A 20,637-nucleotide genomic window follows, 5' to 3' on the forward strand; every position below is an offset into this window, starting at 1 on the left:
AAGAAATCCCATAATGAGCCTCCGTAGCGTAGCTCTGAGCAGCTCACGGCTCTGCTCCACCGTTCTAAAAATAGCTAGGTAACGAACCATGACTATAGGGATTATGGCAATGGGCCAGTTTGCCAAAATGTTGAACTATCCCTTTAAACTGAACTGAGCGACTGAATTGTGGAGAATCTCTATATCTCTCGCTATAACGACGTGTAGCGAGTCCATGTTGACTAAAGTTTTTTTTTTTTTTTTTAAACACTTTATTTGTAATTTTCTGTTAACATATAAAACAATCATATTCTCTGTATTACAAATAATTATAACAAACAGTCCCGACAATAGACAGAGACATTTCAAACCCAAAATCAACGTGACAAACTAGTCATAGACAATAGACAGGCAAAGACAAGAAAAGAAAGAAAAAAAAAAAAAAAAAAAGAACAAACAAACAAAAAAAAACAACAACAAGTGCACTTATACTTCTTATTACAGAATTTGTTCAAGGGCAGATGTAATGATTCAGAGTTCCAGTTCCAGACCAGGTAAATTGTTCACATAAGTTATTAGAGAGTCCCAGGTTTTGTGGAATCTGTTGATGGAACCGTTGAGGGTACATCTGATCTTTTCCAGTTTAAGGTTCTGCATAACGTCCCGAATCCAGTGGTGATGAGATGGAGGAGTAGCAGCCTTCCATTTGAATAAAATCAAGCGTCTAGCTAACAGGGAGGAAAAGGCAATGACCCTCTGTAAATGAGCAGGGGGAACAGATCCCGTTGGGTCAGAAAACAAACCAAAAACAGCAACCAACGGAGAAGGTGAGATGTGATAAGCATAAGCATTAGAAATTACTTCAAAAAAGGATGACCAGAAAGGGACAAGTTTTGGACAAGTCCAGAACATATGATAAGAAGTAGCTGGGGTCTGTTTACATCTGTCACATAGTGGGTCTACATTCGGAAATATTCTTGCTAATTTAGCTTTTGAGAAGTGTAACCTATGCAAAACTTTAAACTGTATTAAAGCATGTCTAGAGCAGATGGAAGAAGAGTGGACCCTAGTAAGGGCCATATCCCATTCCTCGTTGGACATCTGAGCCCCCAAGTCATTTTCCCATTGTTCTCGTATATGTGAAATAGAGTGGTTGCAGCAATCCATAATATGGGAATAAATAAATGATATTCTGCTTTTGTTCAGCATATTAACCCTTAATAGGGAATCCAAACAGGAAGAAGGGGGAAGGGTAGGAAAATTAGCAAACTTTTTACGAGTAAAATCTCTAATCTGCAAGTATCGCCAAAAATGATTATTGGTCAGACCAAATTTTCTGGATAGCTGTTCAAAGCTAGCAAAAGTGTTGTTAACATACAAGTCCTCAATACTATGAATACCCTTATTATACCAAATTTTGAAGCCATTGTCCAATAAAGATGGCTGAAAAAGGTGATTATGTATTATTGGAGAGTGAATAGAAATACTCTGAATACCCAGACATCTTTTGAACTGGTTCACGATACGTAAGGATTGAGTTACAATTATATTATCTTTAATATTGTTAACTAGTGGTGGTAAGGGAGCACAAAGTAAGGCAGGGAGTGAATGTGGGCTGCTTGTGATCTTTTCAATCTGGAGCCATGCGGGGATCTTATCATTCCAATCTTTTAACCACAGAGAAATGGCATTAAGATTTGCAGCCCAATAATACGTACGCAGATTTGGAAGTGAAAGCCCACCTACACCTTTTGGTCTTTCCATAAATTCTTTTCTTATGCGAGCTGGTTTATTATTCCATATAAAGGAAGAAATAATTTGATTAAATGCCTTGAAAAAAGATTGTGGTATGAAAACAGGCAACGCCTGAAACAAATATAAGTAAGTAAGTAAGTAAGTAATTTTAATTTATATAGCACTTTTCATAGATAAAATCACAAAGTGCTTTACAGCAAGGATAAAATGCAATAAAATACAGTACAGTGATCACAACAAAAAAAATACATAATAGCACAATTTCAGGAAAACTTTACAGAGACCCCACAACGTCAGCATCAGTTGAAGGCCTGTCTAAAAAGATAGGTTTTGAGTTCTTTCTTAAAACCTTCAGTGGACTCTATACTGCGCAGGGTCGATGGTAGAGCATTCCAAAGGCGAGGGGCAGAGGCCTGGAAAGAGCAGTCACCTCGTGTTTTAAAACGGGTGCGGGGGACCATCAAGAGTTTCTGGTCTGATGACCTTAGTGAACGTAAGGGGGAATAGGGTCTCAGCAGCTCAGTGATGTACGAGGGAGCTTGTTCATGGAGGGCTCTAAAAACAAGTACTAAAATCTTAAAATGAATCCTAAAATTAACTGGTAACCAATGTAAGGAATATAAAATTGGGGTGATATGATCCCTTTTCTTAGATCCAGTTATGAGCCTTGCAGCTGCGTTCTGCACGGTTTGAAGGCGATTTACAGCCTTTTTGTTAAAACACATAAAAAGAGCATTACAATAGTCAATGCGAGATGAAATAAAAGCATGAATTATCATCTCCATTTCAGGTCTTGAAATCATGGACCTCAGTTTCGCTATATTACGCAGGTGATAGAAACAATTTTTCACCAACTGTTTACAGTGGTGGTCCAGGGACATGTCCTTGTCAAAAACAACACCTAGGTTGCGTATACTTGGTTGGACAGAAAGACCTAACTGACCTAGGTGCTGCTTTATGGGGGGGATGGCACTATCTGGGGCAATAATCAGTGTTTCAGTTTTCGCAGAATTTAGTTGAAGAAGATTATCATTTAGCCATTTTTTGATGGCCGTCAGACAGGCAATTAAATTGTCTAGTTTGTGCAGCTCATTCTGCTTGAATGAGCAGTAGAGCTGCACATCATCAGCGTATAGATGATAAGAAACATCACTGAACTCACTGATAATCTGTCCCAGAGGGGTCATATAAAGCAAGAAAAGAAAAGGGCCAAGTACTGATCCCTGTGGGACCCCGCAGGCTAGCCCTGTCAGGTCAGATGATAACTGGTTGACATGGACCAAAAAACTCCTGTCAGTCAGATATGACCTGAACCAATTTAAAACAGTACCTGTAATCCCAAAAGTGTCTCTGAGTCTGTTTAATAAGACTTTATGGTCCACCGTGTCAAATGCAGCGGTAAGATCCAACAATACCAGGACTGTATATTGACCAGAGTCTGCTGCCATCAGGACATCACTTGAAACTCTGATTAGGGCTGTCTCGGTGGAGTGTTTTTTCCTGAAACCTGATTGGAAGGTGTCAAAGATAGAGTTTGCATCAATGAAGGCAATTAATTGTTCAGCTACTACCTTTTCCATAATTTTGGCCAGAAAAGGGAGCTTTGAAATGGGCCTATAATTTTTCAAATCAGCAGGATCCAGGTTTGGTTTCTTTAATTTAGGTTCCACTGCTGCTTGTTTAAAGGAATCTGGAACAACACCAGTTTGGAGAGATTGATTTATGATCTCTACAATGCAGGGGCCAGTGGAGCCAAAAGTTTTAAGGAACAGTGATGTCGGGAGTATGTCCAGAGGGCTGGAGGACGGCGCCATGGTGGCAAGGATCGCACTGATGTCTGGCAGTGAGACCAAAGAAAACAGGGACCAGTTACACCGGGGAGGCTGAATAGTGCAAGGATTTGGGACAGTAAAAGAAAAATTGGCCCTGATGTCATTGATTTTGTTTACCATAAAACTGGCAAAAGCATTACAATCCGTCATAGAAGAGACCGGGGCAGTGGGGACAGTAGGGGATGTAATAGAGCTAATGGTCTCAAACAGAAACTTGGGATTTCTCTTATTAATAGAGATAAGTTGGGCAAAATAAGCAGTTCTTGCTGTCTTTAGTGCATTGTTTAATGCTAATCTCAGATCCTTGAGGTGTAGCCTGTGAACCTCAAGCTTCGATGCTTTCCACAGCCGCTCTGCCTTGCGGCAGCTTTTCCTATGATTTAAAATCTCTTCATTTATCCAGGGGCAGGGCTTCCTTAGGGAGGTGGATCTTGATTTGATTGGAGCTACTTTATCAATAATAGACTTGCATCGAAGATTAAAACACTGTACTAGTGAATTCACATCAACATCATCATCATCAACATCATCATCATCATCATCATCAACGTTTGAGGCAGACTCAGCATCAAACAAGGAAATAAAACTCTCAACAACAGACTGATTTATAAAACGTTTCTTTCCTTGAACCCTACTTGAAATATGCTTCTCAACATATTCCATATCAAAGGAGACACAGCTGTGGTCACTGACAAGAAGATCCTCTACATGTAGATTTTCAATGGTCAATCCATGTGAAAATATAAGGTCCAGTGTGTGTCCCTTACTGTGTGTGGGACCAGAGACATGTTGCACGAGGTTGAAAGACTCAGTGATATTTAAAAACTCAGCAGCAGTAGAAGATGACTGATCATCAATGTGAATATTAAAATCACCAATAATTAGAACCTTCTCCAATTTAATAATAGAAGTTAAAAGTTCAGTGAAGTCAGATAAAAACCCAGTAACTGGGCCAGGAGGACGATAGATCAAAAAGCAATAAAAAGGGTTTTTTTCGTTTATCTTAGTCACTTGAAGCTCAAACGAGGGGAAACAGTCGGAGTTCACCAACCTAGTTTTGAGGCATTCACGGAAGACAACGGCGAGGCCCCCGCCACGTCCTGTGAGGCGGGGTGTAGCAACAAAAGAATATTCCGCGGGACACAGCTCCTTTAGATGGACAAATTCCCCGTGCCGCTGCCAGGTTTCAGACAGGAAGAGGAAATCAAGATCTTTCTGGATGAGAAAGTCATGCAGGACGAAGGATTTGTTTGCAATGGAGCGTGCATTAAGCAGGGCCATCTTGGACCGTGAAAGCACCGTGACGTCACCACCAGCTGATTGCGGTCTGATTGTTGACAGACAGCTGACTCGCGGAGCGATGGCACGCCATGAGCAGAGGCTGCGGTAGACCTGGGAAAACCGGGGTAGAGGCTGAGGGTCGTTGTCCTCCTCGGGCGCTCGCAAGGAGATGGGACGCAGGTAGCTCGTGGATTCCACCCGGCCGTGCACAGGAAAGAGCCGCCTGCTCCGCCTCAGCCACACCTGGACGCCGGCCCTGGATCCGCGTTTCCGCAGCCTTCTCCGGAGTGGAGGTAGCAACAGCCCTCCGAGTGACAGGTCAGCGTAGACAGACGGGGGAGGTAAGAAGTTATAGCCCCAGTTTGTGCTGAACTCTTCCATAGAGTTCCTAATTTGTAGCAGCGTGGTCCGATCATAGCACAGGCTGGAAGTGCAAGTTGATAGGACTTGTGAAAATGTCAGGACAAAAATTAGCGTGAAGAGGCAAGACGCCGAGGCAGCGGCCATGCCAATCACAGGCGCCATGCTGCTCGAGCACAAGATCAACGAGAGGAGATTGAGCAAACAGAAATCATGATCGTGTAAATGATATTAAACAATCGTCTCAAAATTTTGGCACAATAGTCATCTTTACAGAATTTGTTCTCCCGATGAGAGAAAGAGGCAAAATAGACCATCTTTTAATATCTTGTTTACACTGTTCCAGTAGAGGAGTGAAGTTACTTTTAAATAGACTGTAATAGGATTTGGTGACCTTTACACCTAGATATGTGAAGGACTCGGCGGACAACTTAAATGGCAGGTTGGGATATTCTCCAGCATTATCACTAATGGGGAAGTATTCGCTTTTATTAAAATTTAGTTTATATCCAGATATATTTCCAAATTCCTGCAAGATTCTAAGGATTTCAGGGGTAGATGTAATAGGGTTGGTAACATATAGTAATAGATCGTCTGCATAAAGCGAGACAGTGTGAGTTAGGTCACCACGTGAAATACCTTGTATAATATCATTGCATCTGAGAGCTATAGCGAGTGGTTCTATAGCTAGAACGAAAAGCAACGGACTCACTGGATCCCCTTGTTTCGTCCCTCTGCGAAGAGGAAAGTACTCTGATGAGATACCATTGGTATAAACTAAGGCAGTAGGATCAGTGTAAATGAGCTTGATAAGTTGAATGAAACTAGGGCCAAAACCAAATCTGCTAAGTGTATAAAAAAGATAATTCCACTCGACCCGATCAAACGCCTTTTCGGCATCAAGCGATATTACTGCTTCTGGAGATGGAGTGTTAGATTCAGTGTAAATGATATTAAACAATCGTCTCAGGTTAAAATATGATTGTCTGCCCTGGACAAATCCAGTCTGATCCTCCGAGATGATATGAGGAAGAATTGTCTCAAGCCGGAGTGCAATGACCTTTGAGAACACTTTACCATCACAGTTTATCAAGTTAATCGGTCTATAAGAAGAGCAGTCACGAGGGTCCTTATTCTTCTTTAATAACAGTGTAATAGATGCCTGGCGAAGAGTAGGCGGAAGAATATTATTTTCCAGTGCTTCTGCATAAACTGAGAGAAGAAGAGGGGCAAGTTTATCTTTGAATTTTTTATAAAAATCAGTTGGAAACCCATCCGGGCCAGGGGCTTTTCCACTCTGAAGGGACATTATAGCATTATTAATTTCCACCAGCGTCATATTTTCTTCCAATCTCTCTTTAGAGTCAGAGTCAATTGTAGGAATATTCAGATTAGAAAAAAAAAAGTCAAATTGGCTGTGATCCGATGTTGAGTCTGAAGAATATAATTTAGAGTAGAACTCTTTAAAGCAGTTGTTAATAGCCTGATGATCTTCTGTTGAGGAGCCATCAGGTAGCATAATTTGCGAAATATTACGGGATGCTGCTTTGTTGACTAAAGTTTTAACAGAAGATGGAAGCAACAGTGGCACCGAGGGGAAACGATAAAAGCAGCGGCGTCTAACTATTATAGACACAACGAATAAAGCAGCATAGAAACTGCTCAAACAGGCGATCTAGTGGACTATGAGAGATTTTGTACATTTACAAGAACCTGCACAGAAAATAGAAATACTTAACATAAGTACTGTATGTTTTCTTTTGATGAGCTTTGACTGGCATTAATGTGTTTGTCATTGTGATTTCTTTAACGTTCTGACTTGTGCTGCTTCGCTTTAACCTTCGTGGACTCGTCACCTGTCACCGGTCCCTCAGCACCAGACGTGTTTTGTCTTGATGAGGCAAATACCTCAGAGTTCAACCTGTACCTTCTCTGTTCACATAAACATGCAGCTGTTTTCCCTCCAATGCTGAGGTTCACACAGACCATCATCATCTCCTGGTTTTATTATACTGTACATCACACCTCTTCATTGATTGGTCGACTCTGTGTTTTGTTTTGTTTTTGTTGCAGTGATAATCGCTACTTCTGGGTCGGCCTGAACAGGAGGAACCCGTCGGATCGCTCCTGGGCGTGGAGCGACAGTCGCCCTGTGAGTTCACTACTTTGAATATTATATATAGTATACTGTATACAAGTGTTGCAATATCTAACGCTACAGATGTTCAATAATAAGCATGTTTGACACGTCGTATAAAAACAGGTTTGGCCTCCACTGTGAGATCCAAAAACTGCTCCTCACAATCATAATGGATTGAATGGACTGAATCCCTCACTAACACATATGAAAACACATAGTCATGTATTGAAAATATATGTATATATAAAGTAATATTAGGTATGAGTCAGTCAGTGTATTTCAACACCATTAATTATTGATATGATATGAAATGGATTGAAAATGGCTGGAATAAGATACTATTACTAATAATGTTTAATCCTAGATAATAATAAGTAGATAAATAGATTTAAGATGGTAATTGGTAACACTTTATAGTAAGTACACACTTAAGCATTAAGCATTAATAAATACTGAATTCTTCATTTATAACGCATGAATACTCATTAGTATGTAGTTTATAAATACAGTTAGTGCTTATCAATGATGAGTAAAATATTTAACTGTGTTTATAAACTACATACTAATGAGTATTCATGTGTTATAAATGATGAATTTAGTATTTAAAGTTTAACTAATGCTTAATAGTGTGTACTTATTATAATTGTGCATTATTATCTATATTGTATTTTAATAACTGTGCAGCACTTCATCTGAGGTTGTTTTTAAATGTGCTTCACATGTGACTTGACAGCAAACAGCAGAAAGAAAGATAAATAATAAAATAAATGTCCTTTGACCGAAGATATTTAAAACTAAAAGTTACAGTGTGAAAGTCCAAAAAGGCAAAAATAGGATAAAGTATCACAAAAAAGTGCACCACTGGTTTGGTTTTCTAAGGCGTTTTATAAAAGTGAATTTCAGATTTAAAATTCATGAAAGAGCTAGCTGACATTTAGAAAGACTCATCACATCACATGTTTATTCAATGTGTTCACAACAGGTGTCCATGGACGTGTTGCATCACGACTTCCACGAGGACGACGCGTACGAACGAGACTGCACTGCGTTCAAGGTGAGCTGCTGTGCACATTTATACAACAACAACAGAGAGAGAGAAAAAAAAAAGAAGCATTTTCGTGCCAGGTTTTGTTTTATTTGTTTTAGTCTACCAACCTCAGTCAAAGCTTCTTTTTCTTTTCTTTTCTTTTTCTTTTTCTTTCTAAACTGATCTGTGAATCAAAACCATTCGTCGTCTGTTTGTGAGAGTCACGATGAGTCGAGCTGCAGCTGAAATCCTCCTCCGTTTGACTCATGCATGACTTCACCGTGTGTTTAAACAAAAAATCCCACAAACAAGCAGTTGGTCGGAACAGGAGGTTCACTCGCTTCACTCTCTGTTTTTGTTCTGTTTTCTTTTTAAGATTTAGTTTTGTGCGCTGCTGTGTTGTGGCTCAGGCGATGACCTTTGCTCTGACTTAGAGTATCTCAGTCAGTGATTGTGTTGTCAGAAAGACGCTCTCTTTCTCAAACTCTCTCCGAGCTGCAGGAAGGAAGAAGATGTGTGATGTTGCACATGTGGAACTTCTCTTATTGTACAGTCAGTGTATATATATATATATATATATATATATACAGAGACCACTTTCACAAATGTTTCTTAAAAGTATCTCTACATGTGTGACAGTCATTCTTCTCTTTTCTTTTTTAAACACCAACACAAACACAAATCATTCTACTTAATGAGACACTGATGAGGTCATCGCCTGAACCACATCTGGTTTTATAGGAAGATTATAAAAACCACTGCTGGGATTAAACATTAAACATTATCCCACAAAAACTGATTTATAAACTCTTCCTGAGTTAAAATATTCTTGCTGCGTTGTTTAGGAATAAATATGAACATGTTTTCTTTGCATTATTATTGAAAAGACTAGTTTAGTCATTTTCAGCCAATAAAAGCTCTAAATGACAATACTTTTATTTCAATTTTGGGAGAAATGTTGTCGGTAGTAACATTTTTTTAATTGAATTTTACTCAAACACATACCTATAAATAGTAAAACCAGAGAAACTGATAATTTTGGGAGTGGTCTCTTAATTTTTTCCAGAGCTATATATATATATATATATTTATATTGATTGATATGTTTATTTCAGTCATGCAACAAACAGAACAATCCAACACAACATGTCATATCATATCATATCGTATAAATCAAACCAGTATAAGGTCGAGGCTGCAGTTCTCGGCTTACGACGCCCTACTTTTTCTCACCTCTCTCACACTAAGTAACTATAGCAGATTCATTTTTACACCATTTCCTCTTCAGTGCGTTTCTGCAAAGGCGACAATACATGTACCAACTCAACACACAACACACCAGTCGACAATCTGCCCCAGCAACAATCAAACAACACTTACAATTTGCTTATATTTATCAATTATCTTTGAAATGTCTCACATATTTTCAATTCCTCCTGGAGATTGTTCCATAAATTCGCCCCATGGACGTACATTTACTATTAGTCATAGCTTTTGATTTTATAAACATACATATTCCTATAAGTTTATATTTCTTTTTCTTCACATGTTAACAGTTTTGCTCGGCAACAAGTTGTTATGAACTTTATGAATCATCCGTGCAATCTTGTAGTTTACTAAATCATTGAGTTTAAGTTATATGTCTGAGATGCATTTCCCCAAATCTCCAGGCAGTAGGTGATGTATGTAATTGTAATATATATTATATATAGGGATTACTTTATTTTCACAATTAATCGCGGTATTAAATTCCACAATTAGTTAATCATAAAGATTCCTAAATATTGTCACTTTCCAAAAAAGATTACACATAACACGTTACACTAAATTGGTAGGAATTTAAAAGCTAGAGTGTCGTTTGTAATTTAAAAAAAAAAGATTAAAATAAACTTAGATGACAATTAATGACTTTAATATTTCAAACACTTCCCTTGGAGGGTTAATAATTGGCCGTATATTAATAGATACTTAAATAGTTTGTGTAAGTAATTAGTAATGTAAGTATATTTTGACTATATTTGATTTTACACATTCATATTGTTGTGAAATTAATTAATGCATAATAATTGTAACACCGTGATTATTTCTGACAATATTCGTACCAAGAAAATGTATAATTGTGACATCCCTAAATATCTTGTCACTGTTGTGTGTCCTTTGTCAGACAACCCGGAGCACCTTGAAGCACTTCTTTGTGTTTCTGCACTACGACTTCCAGGCCACGCCGTTCTACCCGGCGCCGTTCCACTGTGACGCCAAACTGGAGTGGGTCTGTCAGATACCCCGGGGTAAGAACACCAGCACGTTATTGCCCCGCTGTGTAGTGTAGCGCAGTGTAGTGCAGTGTAGGCGTAAAGGAGTGTTGTGTCTTTTTCTTTTTGTTTGTGTAGAGCTCAAACAGTTGCTTACAGCAGCTACATTTTGTGCGACCGACCACCCAGACACAAGTTTCTCCACATGAGACTTGTGACTGTTTTAGTTTTTTTTTTATGTTTTGTTTTGTTTTTATTCATAGTAAATCTACTGGGATGTAACATTAGATTTTTGTGTGTTTATTTATTCTGCCCTCTAATCCGTTCTTTGTTGATGCTTCGACAGGAAAGACGCCAAAGAACCCGGAGTGGTACAATCCTGGTAAGGACCAAATCTTTCCAGAATTTGTGGTCAGATTGTGATTATTGTGTCTTCTGAATCTGAGTTTAGACTTAAACTCTGATCCGTCAGTGGCCAGGGGTTTGTTTGTTTATTTATATATTTATTCATTGATTGATCTGTGTTTATTTTCTTGTACAATCGATCAACATGCATAAATTATTTTGAGGTCTTGTAGTCGGTAACTCTTAGAAAAGTCTTCAGTTTGCTTTGTGCAGATCTCTTCTGTCTTGTATCTGTCATTACAAGAAAGATCAATAGTCATAGTTCATACAGAGCTTCTGTAATCACTGGCTTGTTAATTATATAAATAAAATACATAATATACAATTGAAAAGTGCTGACAGATAAAATACAGAAATTAGGGATGCACCGAAATGAAAATTTGTGGCTGAAGCCGAATAAAATTAAACGCTTGGCCAAATACCGAATATTTTTTATATTGCCTAAATAGCCTAGAATAAGTTTTTAGACATGTTTTTCAAAGAAAGTAAATGTTTATTGAATATTCTGACATTTTTTAAATATCCCAGTAGCCTTTGCTGTTCAGGGTGTTTGGCTTTTAAATGAGTAATTACAGCAGTAGTGCTAAAGGTCTTTGCAGAAGAACCCCCTCTAGATAGTTTGGTTGAACACTCGTTGCAAACTGCAATTCTTTTCTCGCTCTCCAACACTTTAAAATATCGCCACACTGCCGACATTTTACCGAAAGCGCCAGGTCACCGCGTCGCTGCACAGTGTTTCCCATCAATGGAGTCTTGTTTGGGCCCGCCACAGTCTCTTACAGAAAAAAAAAAGAATTAATGAATTAAACAGCGTTTCACTGTCTGTCATCTCTGCCAGTCAGCCCCTCCACCTGCAGTCTCTCTCCCGTACGGTAAATGCGCTATATCGCGCTAATTGTACAGTGTTTATGGTAAATCCCCCCCTCCGCGCCATGGATCTCCTGAAATCCTGTGGGAAACACTGCTGCACCTTGTTTGATTGCGTCATTGCGTCACACGCCACTAATACAGTAGTCTATTCAGCCTTTTAACTTACTCCACTGAAGGCCGAATGTGGCTTTTTTGCAATATTCGGCCGAATATTTGGTACATCCTAAACAGAAATGATAAACATCTTCAATCTTTCAATGCACTGATGTGATCATCACAGTTAAACGGATAGTTCACCCAAAATTATCCGTGGCTTCTCTGAGTTACAGGGGGTCTCGGCGTAGCAGTGCATGTCCATATAACGGTTGCAAATGGATACCAACTGTCTTCGTAACAAAAAGACACACCAAAAAACATCCAAATACCTCCATGCTGCTCGTATGTAATGTCCGTCTTGTATCGAAGCCCCGAAATGCGAAATTGTCCCGAAAAAAATTAAATAAGTCTATTTTTCAAGCTTGTTTGTAGCGGAAGCTTCTCGAAGCTCCTCTTCCTGGTGCGTCAAATTTGGACGAACTGGGAAGAGGACGGACCCTGGTTTGTCCAAATTTGACGAATTTAATTTTTTTCGGGACAATTTCGCATTTCGGGGCTTCAATACAAGACGGACATTACATATGAGCAGCATGGAGGTATTTGGATGTTTTTTGGTGTGTCTTTTTGTTACGAAGACAGTTGGTATCCATTTGCAACCGTTATATGGACATGCACTGCTACGCCGAGACCCCCTGTAACTCAGAGAAGCCACGGAGGACTCTGAAACTTCTCCCAGCCCTTAGTCCACATGAGGGGGAGGAGATAATGAGTGAAATTTGAATTTTGGGTGAACTATCCCTTTAAAACCATCTTAAATTTACCTTAATGTCACGTATCATGTCATTAAAGTGTCTGATGTCATGGGTTTGAATGTGTTTACATGTATTGTGTGTGTGTGTGTGTGTTTCAGGTGGGCACCATGAAACCTCCCTCTTCGTGGACGGATCTGAGTTCTGGTTCATTCAGGAGCCCAAACTGTCGCACGATGACGCCGAGACCTTCTGCCGCGCCAACGGCAGCAAACTGGCGGCGCCGTCGTCCTCCACGGCCGCCTTCAAGGTCCAACAGTACCTGGCCGGTGTAAGTCATGCACAACTCTGTGTGTGTGAGGTTGTTTGTGTTGTCTTGGTCTGTGGGCGGACCAGCTCTCGCCCTCTGTGTCAGCTGGGATCGACATGTGACCCTTGCATGGATTAGCGTTATAACAGATGGATCATGGATGAATTATTTATTATTAGTCCAAATTTTATTGAGTTTCCAGCAGATTATTCACATCAGAAATAAAATACCAACAAAAAATGAACAATGATAACAATCCTGAAACTCTCCCTCTTCCACCCTCCCTGTTCATTAATCAGGTTGTTCTCTCACCTGCAGCAGTTTCCATCATATATTCAGTGCAGGAGTTTGGTTTTTAACACTAAAAATACTTATTTGTTTGCACATGGTACCATTTAATTGTCTCGATCTGGGAAGTTTCACCTTTTTCTAACCATTTACTCATAAATTGACAATGGAAAAACCAGAGCTCCTACATTATTCATGCTCTATCCAAACGTCCTCTAGTTTTTCCATTGTCAATTTATGAATAAATGGTTAGAAAAAGGTGAAACTTGCCAGATCGAGACAATTAAAGTAAGCCTGTTCTATAAAGTCTTGTTGGCATTTAATAATCTATGTGTAAGAAGTGATATTTGCTCTGTCCCATGTCTGTTTAAGAATGAATCAGATTTTTTACTGTTCACCCAGTTGACATAAGGCGTACTTTGTCTAATCTTTGATGATATTATAGTTCACACCTGTATTTATTAATCCCAGGTCTGAACTAGTGAGTAGTTTCATTCCGATCTGATACCAAATAAAACCAAAGGTGGTATTGCAGATGCCGATGCCGATACCGATACATTTTTACAAAAGCCTCAAACAAAAAAACAGACAGTTTCAGTTTCAAATTACAGTTTTGCAATGACACTAAAACACAGACTACCTTTCTCTGGTTTAGTTTTATTTGTCAGTGGCAATAAAACACTGAAAAAAACACACAGACATTAGATGCAAAAGGGAAAATTTCTTAATTTATTTGTTTGGAGCAGATAAACTTTTATTTAATTCCTTAAAGGTTGGGTCTGGAGTTTTTTGCCCAAAAATATACGCTAGATTTATAGAAATTAAATCCGTCTTAATCATCACCTGTGGGCTTCTAGTCTTCTAATTTCCTTTCCTTTGTTGGCAACGAACAAAACTCCAGACTCTACCTTTAAACTTCTCATTTATGTGTTTTTGTAAAGTCTTAATGTTTTTGAGCCAACAGACCCCTGGTTACAGCTGCTGTGATGTGATGTGATGTGATGGGATGGGATGGCAACAGGGTTGTCATGGTTTCACGTTTTAGTGCAGTTTAAGACAGAAAGAAGAGTTGAAACTCAAGTTACAGCGAGTTTTTTATTTTGCTGGAGTTTATAAACACGTGTTCCTTCCTGCTGGTTTTCCATGAATTATCCAGAAGAACTCTGTGTTGTTGGACCGAGACTTTATTATTTTGATGTTTCATAAAGCGGTGACATCAGCGTTGTGTGTGTCATCGTGGGCAGAGCAGACGGGGACACTTAGTCACACACACACACACACACACAGCAGCTGCCTGCTACACACACACACTCTGAGTCTGAGCAACAACAACAACATCATAGAGCCCATGTTTGATTCTCTGTTTCTGATCAAACTTTAAAAAAACACAAAAACACACTTTCTCTTCTTGTGGTGGCTGCTCCTGTTTGTTTTACAGCGGTTTACTCTGATTGGCTGCCCGTCACTGTCAATCAAACACACACCGACACACACCGACACACCTGCAGGAAGATTTCTGATATTTCCCACAACGTTTTTCCTCCTTTTTTGAAATTCATAGTCTCATCTTTTCATCATTAAAAGCACATTAACATTATTTCAGGCAGCAGAAATGGACAAAACGAAAAACTAAGACGTTCCCTGTGTCTTGTTGTTTATCTCTCTTTACCCTGTTTACATTTTTCTTTCCTCAAGGGGGGGTGGGGGCTGTAATTTGATTTGTAGAGACGTTAAACAGTGTGGAAAAAATCTTTCTAAAAAAATCTTTCCTGGTCATGGAAAAGTGAAAATACAACTGGGATCGGTCAAACAGTGTCACGGAAAAATGTACAATGATACAAATCACATTATGAAGTAAAACTAAATTCTTCCACCATGTAATCACTCAAAAGTACAGTCACAGATGTGTGATGTGTAATGATGTATACATATATGATATGTAGAAATGTGGGTAATAGGATTAGTATGTGAACAATTAATATAACGAAGAATGAATGAAGCACAGTTAAGAAATGTAAACACTTATTCTGTTTTTGTTTTGTTAGGTTAAGCTTATCGCTCACTTGTTTTTTTTGTTTTAAATTTTTATAATGTTTATGTTTTGTGTTTTCAACTGTATATTTGATACTGTTGGACCCCAGGAAGAATAGCTGTGGCTTTGCTGCAGCTAATGGGGATCTTAATAAACAAATAAACAAATAAACAAATAAACAGATTATTGCATAGCAGCTCAATATTAAATATATTTATCTATAATAACATATAAAACACAGGATATTCTTTGAAATGCTTTATTTTCATAGATATTCAGCTATTTTCTTATGTTTTCAAGTGTTTTTTTTTAGTTAGTTTAGTTTTTAGTTCTTGTTTTTATGCAGAAACTCTTCACAAAGTTGATTTATCATTATTTTATGATGCAGAACTTAAACTTTAACTTTCATGCTTTTTTTTTTCAAAAACAGATCAACTCAAGTGCTCCAAAGCAGAACTGGTGGGTCGATATGAAAGAGCCGATATTTTCTATCACGTAAGTGACACTGTATCAAACAGACATATATTATTATTATTATTATATAATATTATTATTATTCCTCTGTATGTGTGTATAAGTGTGTGTACATGTGATGCTGATAGTGATATTTGTTTTATTCCAGGTACTTTTACCATTCGTCTTTCCTGGGCCGGTGCATCAGCATCAGTTCTGAAAGAGTCTTTCCAGGTGAGGAAACGACATCAACGTGTTTTCTGTTGCTACCTGACTGAGTGGGTTAAAGACGTTTCTAACAGTCAAAAAGAAAAATATCCATAGAAATAAAGAGTGACAGGTACATGTAGAGATAGCAAGCTGTTCATCTGATACTCATTACGGTTTATAGATCAGTTAAATATCATTATACTATATAGATTTATAGTATAGTATTTACAGTATAGAATATAATAAAACACACAGTCTCATGTTTCCAGCAGGTTAAATCTATCACAGTAGAATTAGAAAAATATTGTTTTATTGAAGTTTCAACCTGCTGAGATATTTAAGTCTGCCTGTTGGGAGTTAAAAAACACAAAAAATGAGAGGAACAAAATATTATTGTGTTATGCCTTCGAGATCTAGAGCCTGTTTTTACCTTTTTATACCACATATATAACTACACCTATGATCTGACCTTTTTTTTCACTTTAACCTACTTTATAATAACATCTTATACTGAGTTGTACTGTGAGCCTCTGCAGTTTAACACCAGTAATTTAACAAATTAAAGAGAATTAGGTAAAACCACAATGTCAATGCAACGCAAATTAACATGTTACAATAAACTGGGTTTTATATAAACTGTTTAACTTTCATCTCATGATCACGTGATGTTTTCAAAGCGCAGTAACAAAAAAAACAAAAACAGAACTAGGTCACCTGTGCAAAAGTGGAAAGTGCAGATTTGAAACTGTCTCTCAGTTTCAGTTTAACGTTGATAGACCATGTAAAACCGGAGATATGATAGTGTTACTTTGATATTACAAAAATATTTATCTGAGCATAACAGTGGGATGAGATTGGCAGGCATGAGGCATCATATTTTTTGTCATTTTACAAAACAAAAAAAGTGGTACAATCAGCTTATAATACTTTTGTGTATTTTTGGGGGCCCAATATGTTAATAAAGCAGGTTAAAGTGGAAAATTAATATTGTGCTGATATATATGAAAAGATTTGTGTGGTATATAAATAAAGGTAAAATAAAAAGTATTAAAAAACAACCAAAACAAGGCTCCAGACCTCGAAGGGTTAAAACAATAACTGTAAACAGTTCAAACACAAGAAAATAAAACAAATATTTAAAAAGTGTTTTGAAAAAAATAATAATCCAGAGCAGCTCATGACAATATAAAATGAGTTATGTGATATGAGCTGATAACAGTGTGTTCATGTGTTTTACTTCCAGACTTTGAAGTCAGCTGTCGACAGCCTTTGCCCTTCGTGTGCGAGAGACACAACGCAACGTCGGTGGAGATAAACCCTCTGGACCCGGGGCCCGACGGACATCCCTGTGGAAACATGTCGCTGGCCTTCAGGAACAAGGTTCACAGTTCACACACACACCCAGATTCACTCCCGTTGTTAGAGGTTGATTCTCACAAACCACAGAGAAAGATTAAAAAACAAACAAACTTAACTTAAATCTACGACGGAGTATTAGGGGGCCACATTGACAAATAAAAAAATCACAAACTCGTAAATTTACGACTTTATTCTCGTAATGTTATGACTTTTTTTTCGTAGAAAATGTATGACTTTATTCTCGTAAATTTACGACTTTATTCTCGTAAATGTACGACTTCATTCTTGTAATGTTATGACTTTATTCTCGTAGGAAATTTACGACTTTATTCTCGTAAATGTATGACTTTATTCTCGAAGTCTGTGTTTTAAAAGCATCAGATTTGTTAAAACATTTTCTATTCATGTTGGTTTTATGTAATTTGAAATGACAGTAGGACCGAATGCCCCTGAAAGCAGTGGATTTAAGTGTACTGAAAACATTAAATTGAAATAGATTTTTCTGCTGTATCCATATTATATTAAAATTTGTATGCATTTTAGCAACACTGAGCAGGACATGTCCTAAAAACAAAAAGCTTTTCTCCGAAATAATATGGAAAAAACTGTAAAATTTGTCAAGAAACATTGTGTTGCATTGAAAAAAAGTGAATTACATTTATTCCACATTTGAGTCCAGATGTTTTTTCCTGTATGTATTTAGATTTAATGAAATAACACTTGACGCTGGTGTCCTTTGTTTTGTTTCAGTGCTACACACTGATGAACGAACCCACTCCCACGACGTTCGGCCTCGCCGACGAGAACTGTAAGTCGGTGAAGGGAACTCTGGTCTCTGTGGCAGACCAGGTGGAGCAAGGTGAGCGTCCTCCTCCTCCTCCTCCTTCTGCTGTGTTTAATTAACGGTTGTTACTCGTATTATGATGGTAAATAACTTGTGTGTGTGTGTGTGTGTGTGTTTCAGATTTCCTCACCACACTTTTGCCGAAGTTCCCAAACGCGGAGCGGATCTGGATCGGTCTGAAGATCAAGCAGAGCGTCCCGCAGTGGGCCGACCACTCCCCGGTGAACTTCCTCCACTTCAACCCGCTGCTGCTGGGCATGCACAAGGCCATACAGATCAACGTAAGTCCACCTTAAATCTCCTGGGCATGCATGCAAAAGGCCATACAGATCAACGTAAGTCCACCTTAAAACTCCTGGGCATGCACAAAGCCATATACATCGATGTAAGTCCACCTTAAATCTCCTGGGTCCAGTTGTTCAAAAGGTGCAATCTGCATTAAAATGATTATTTATTATGATTTTGAAATCCCTTTCTTTACTATCCAGGATCACGAAATCTATCTTTCTATTCGTTTAAATAAATAAATAAAAAAGCAAATATATAATACATTAGTCAAATACATTGTGAATATTTTTTCCATGTGTTTAAAATTCAAACTTAAAATTTCATTTAAATATCCAATATTTGGGAAAAAGTTCTTCATTTGTTGTGGAATAATTAAAAGTTCACTTAACTTACTTTATCACTGTAATGTTTTAAAGCAGGTGCAAATATAAATCAATAAATGTTTATATATATTATTGTCCAAAATATGACTCCTCCTCCTCCTCTGTGTTATAAAGGGAACTCTTTTATTTGGCATAAATGATGTCACATGAGTCGTGGTGTAATTAAATTTTTGTTTTTTGTACTTTGTCCCTTTGTTTTGTTTTGTTAAATCAGAGATGGGATCCAGACAGTGTTGATCTGTGTGTGTACCTGATCAATAACCCGAGCTCGGCCATGATCGGCACCTGGGATTATTCCTCCTGCACAAGACCTCAGACTGTGGCCATTTGCCAACACTATGCAGGTAAGTCACCCTTAAATACACTTTTCCTTCCCACAATATCTTTAGTTGAGTTTTAAGCAGCGGTACGGTAACACTTTATAATAACTACACACTATTAAGCATTAGTTAAGCATTAAATACTGAATTCATCATTTATAACACATGAATACTCATTAGAATGAAGTTTATAAACAAAGTTAAAGATGTTTTACTCATCATTGATAAGCACTAACTGTATTTATAAACTACATACTAATGAGTATTTATGTGTTAAATGAAGAATTCAGTATTTATTAATGTTTAACTAATGCTTAATAGTGTGTACTTATTATAAAGTGTACAGCCATTGACATTTCTATATTTTATCACACAACATAGGTTTGCTGCATTATCACAATAAAGACAAATACCAAAAAAATGTTAATCACCATGAAATAATTTGTTAAATCTAAGTATTTAACATATTCAATGAAGGACCTCCGTTTATATACTAAAATAAATGCAGCTAGGGCAAGCTATTTTTAGAACGGTGGAACAGAGCCGTGAGCTGCTCAGAGCTACGCTACGGAGGCTCATGGGATTTCTTGGTTTAAAAATAGCTTGCACCGACAATTAAAGGTAACGAACCTACTGCTATGATGACTATAGGGATTATGGCAATGGGCCAATTTGCCAAAATGTTGAACTATCCCTTTAAAATCATTCGTTTCAGACAAAGTGGAGGAGCCGAGCGTCGTCACCGAGCGCTTCACCGTCAACAACCACACCTTCCTGCTGCTGGACAGAAACCTCACCTGGTTCGAGGCGCTGGAGCAGTGCCGCAGCCAGGACATGGACCTGGCCAGCGTGGCCGACACCTTCCTCCAGTCCACGCTCACCGTGCACGTGAGCCGCGCACGCAAGCCCATGTGGATCGGCCTGTTCAGCGAAGACGTAAGCAAACCAGAGAGGAAGAGAGAGATTGAGATGAATTTTTAATTGGTTTTCATATTTAAAAGGGATAGTTCGCCCCAAAATTGAAATTTCACTCATTATTTATCTACTCCCCCTCATGTGGACTAAGGGCTGGGAGAAGTTTCAGAGTCCTCCGTGGCTTCTCTGAGTTACAGGGGGTCTCGGCGTAGCAGTGCATGTCCATATAACGGTTGCAAATGGATACCAACTGTCTTCGTAACAAAAAGACACACCAAAAAACATCCAAATACCTCCATGCTGCTCGTATGTAATGTCCGTCTTGTATTGAAGCCCCGAAATGAGAAATTGTCCCGAAAAAAATTAAATAAGTCTATATTTCAAGCTTGTTTGTAGCGGAAGCTCCTCTTCCTGGTTCGTCAAATTTGGACGAACCAGGAAGAGGAGCTTCGAGAAGCTTCCGCTACAAAACAAGCTTGAAATATAGAC

At 38.3% G+C, this 20,637-nt stretch overlaps 1 protein-coding gene across 1 annotated transcript in view; it reads left to right on the plus strand.

Annotated features, from left to right (window-relative positions):
- ly75 (lymphocyte antigen 75) overlaps positions 1-20,637 on the plus strand; it is a 58,574-nt gene that overhangs the window by 25,256 nt on the left and 12,681 nt on the right. The window contains exons 14-25 of the mRNA XM_084001507.1: positions 7,281-7,359; positions 8,330-8,401; positions 10,539-10,662; positions 10,973-11,008; positions 12,908-13,077; positions 15,807-15,871; positions 15,999-16,063; positions 17,283-17,419; positions 18,149-18,257; positions 18,363-18,523; positions 19,128-19,257; positions 19,949-20,169. Of these exons, the coding sequence (XP_083857633.1) occupies positions 7,281-7,359; positions 8,330-8,401; positions 10,539-10,662; positions 10,973-11,008; positions 12,908-13,077; positions 15,807-15,871; positions 15,999-16,063; positions 17,283-17,419; positions 18,149-18,257; positions 18,363-18,523; positions 19,128-19,257; positions 19,949-20,169 (1,369 nt within the window). The remainder of the gene's footprint in view (positions 1-7,280; positions 7,360-8,329; positions 8,402-10,538; positions 10,663-10,972; positions 11,009-12,907; positions 13,078-15,806; positions 15,872-15,998; positions 16,064-17,282; positions 17,420-18,148; positions 18,258-18,362; positions 18,524-19,127; positions 19,258-19,948; positions 20,170-20,637) is intronic.

The sequence above is a fragment of the Trachurus trachurus genome (genome assembly GCF_905171665.1).
Source record: "Trachurus trachurus genome assembly, chromosome: 3".
Lineage (NCBI taxonomy): Eukaryota > Metazoa > Chordata > Actinopteri > Carangiformes > Carangidae > Trachurus > Trachurus trachurus.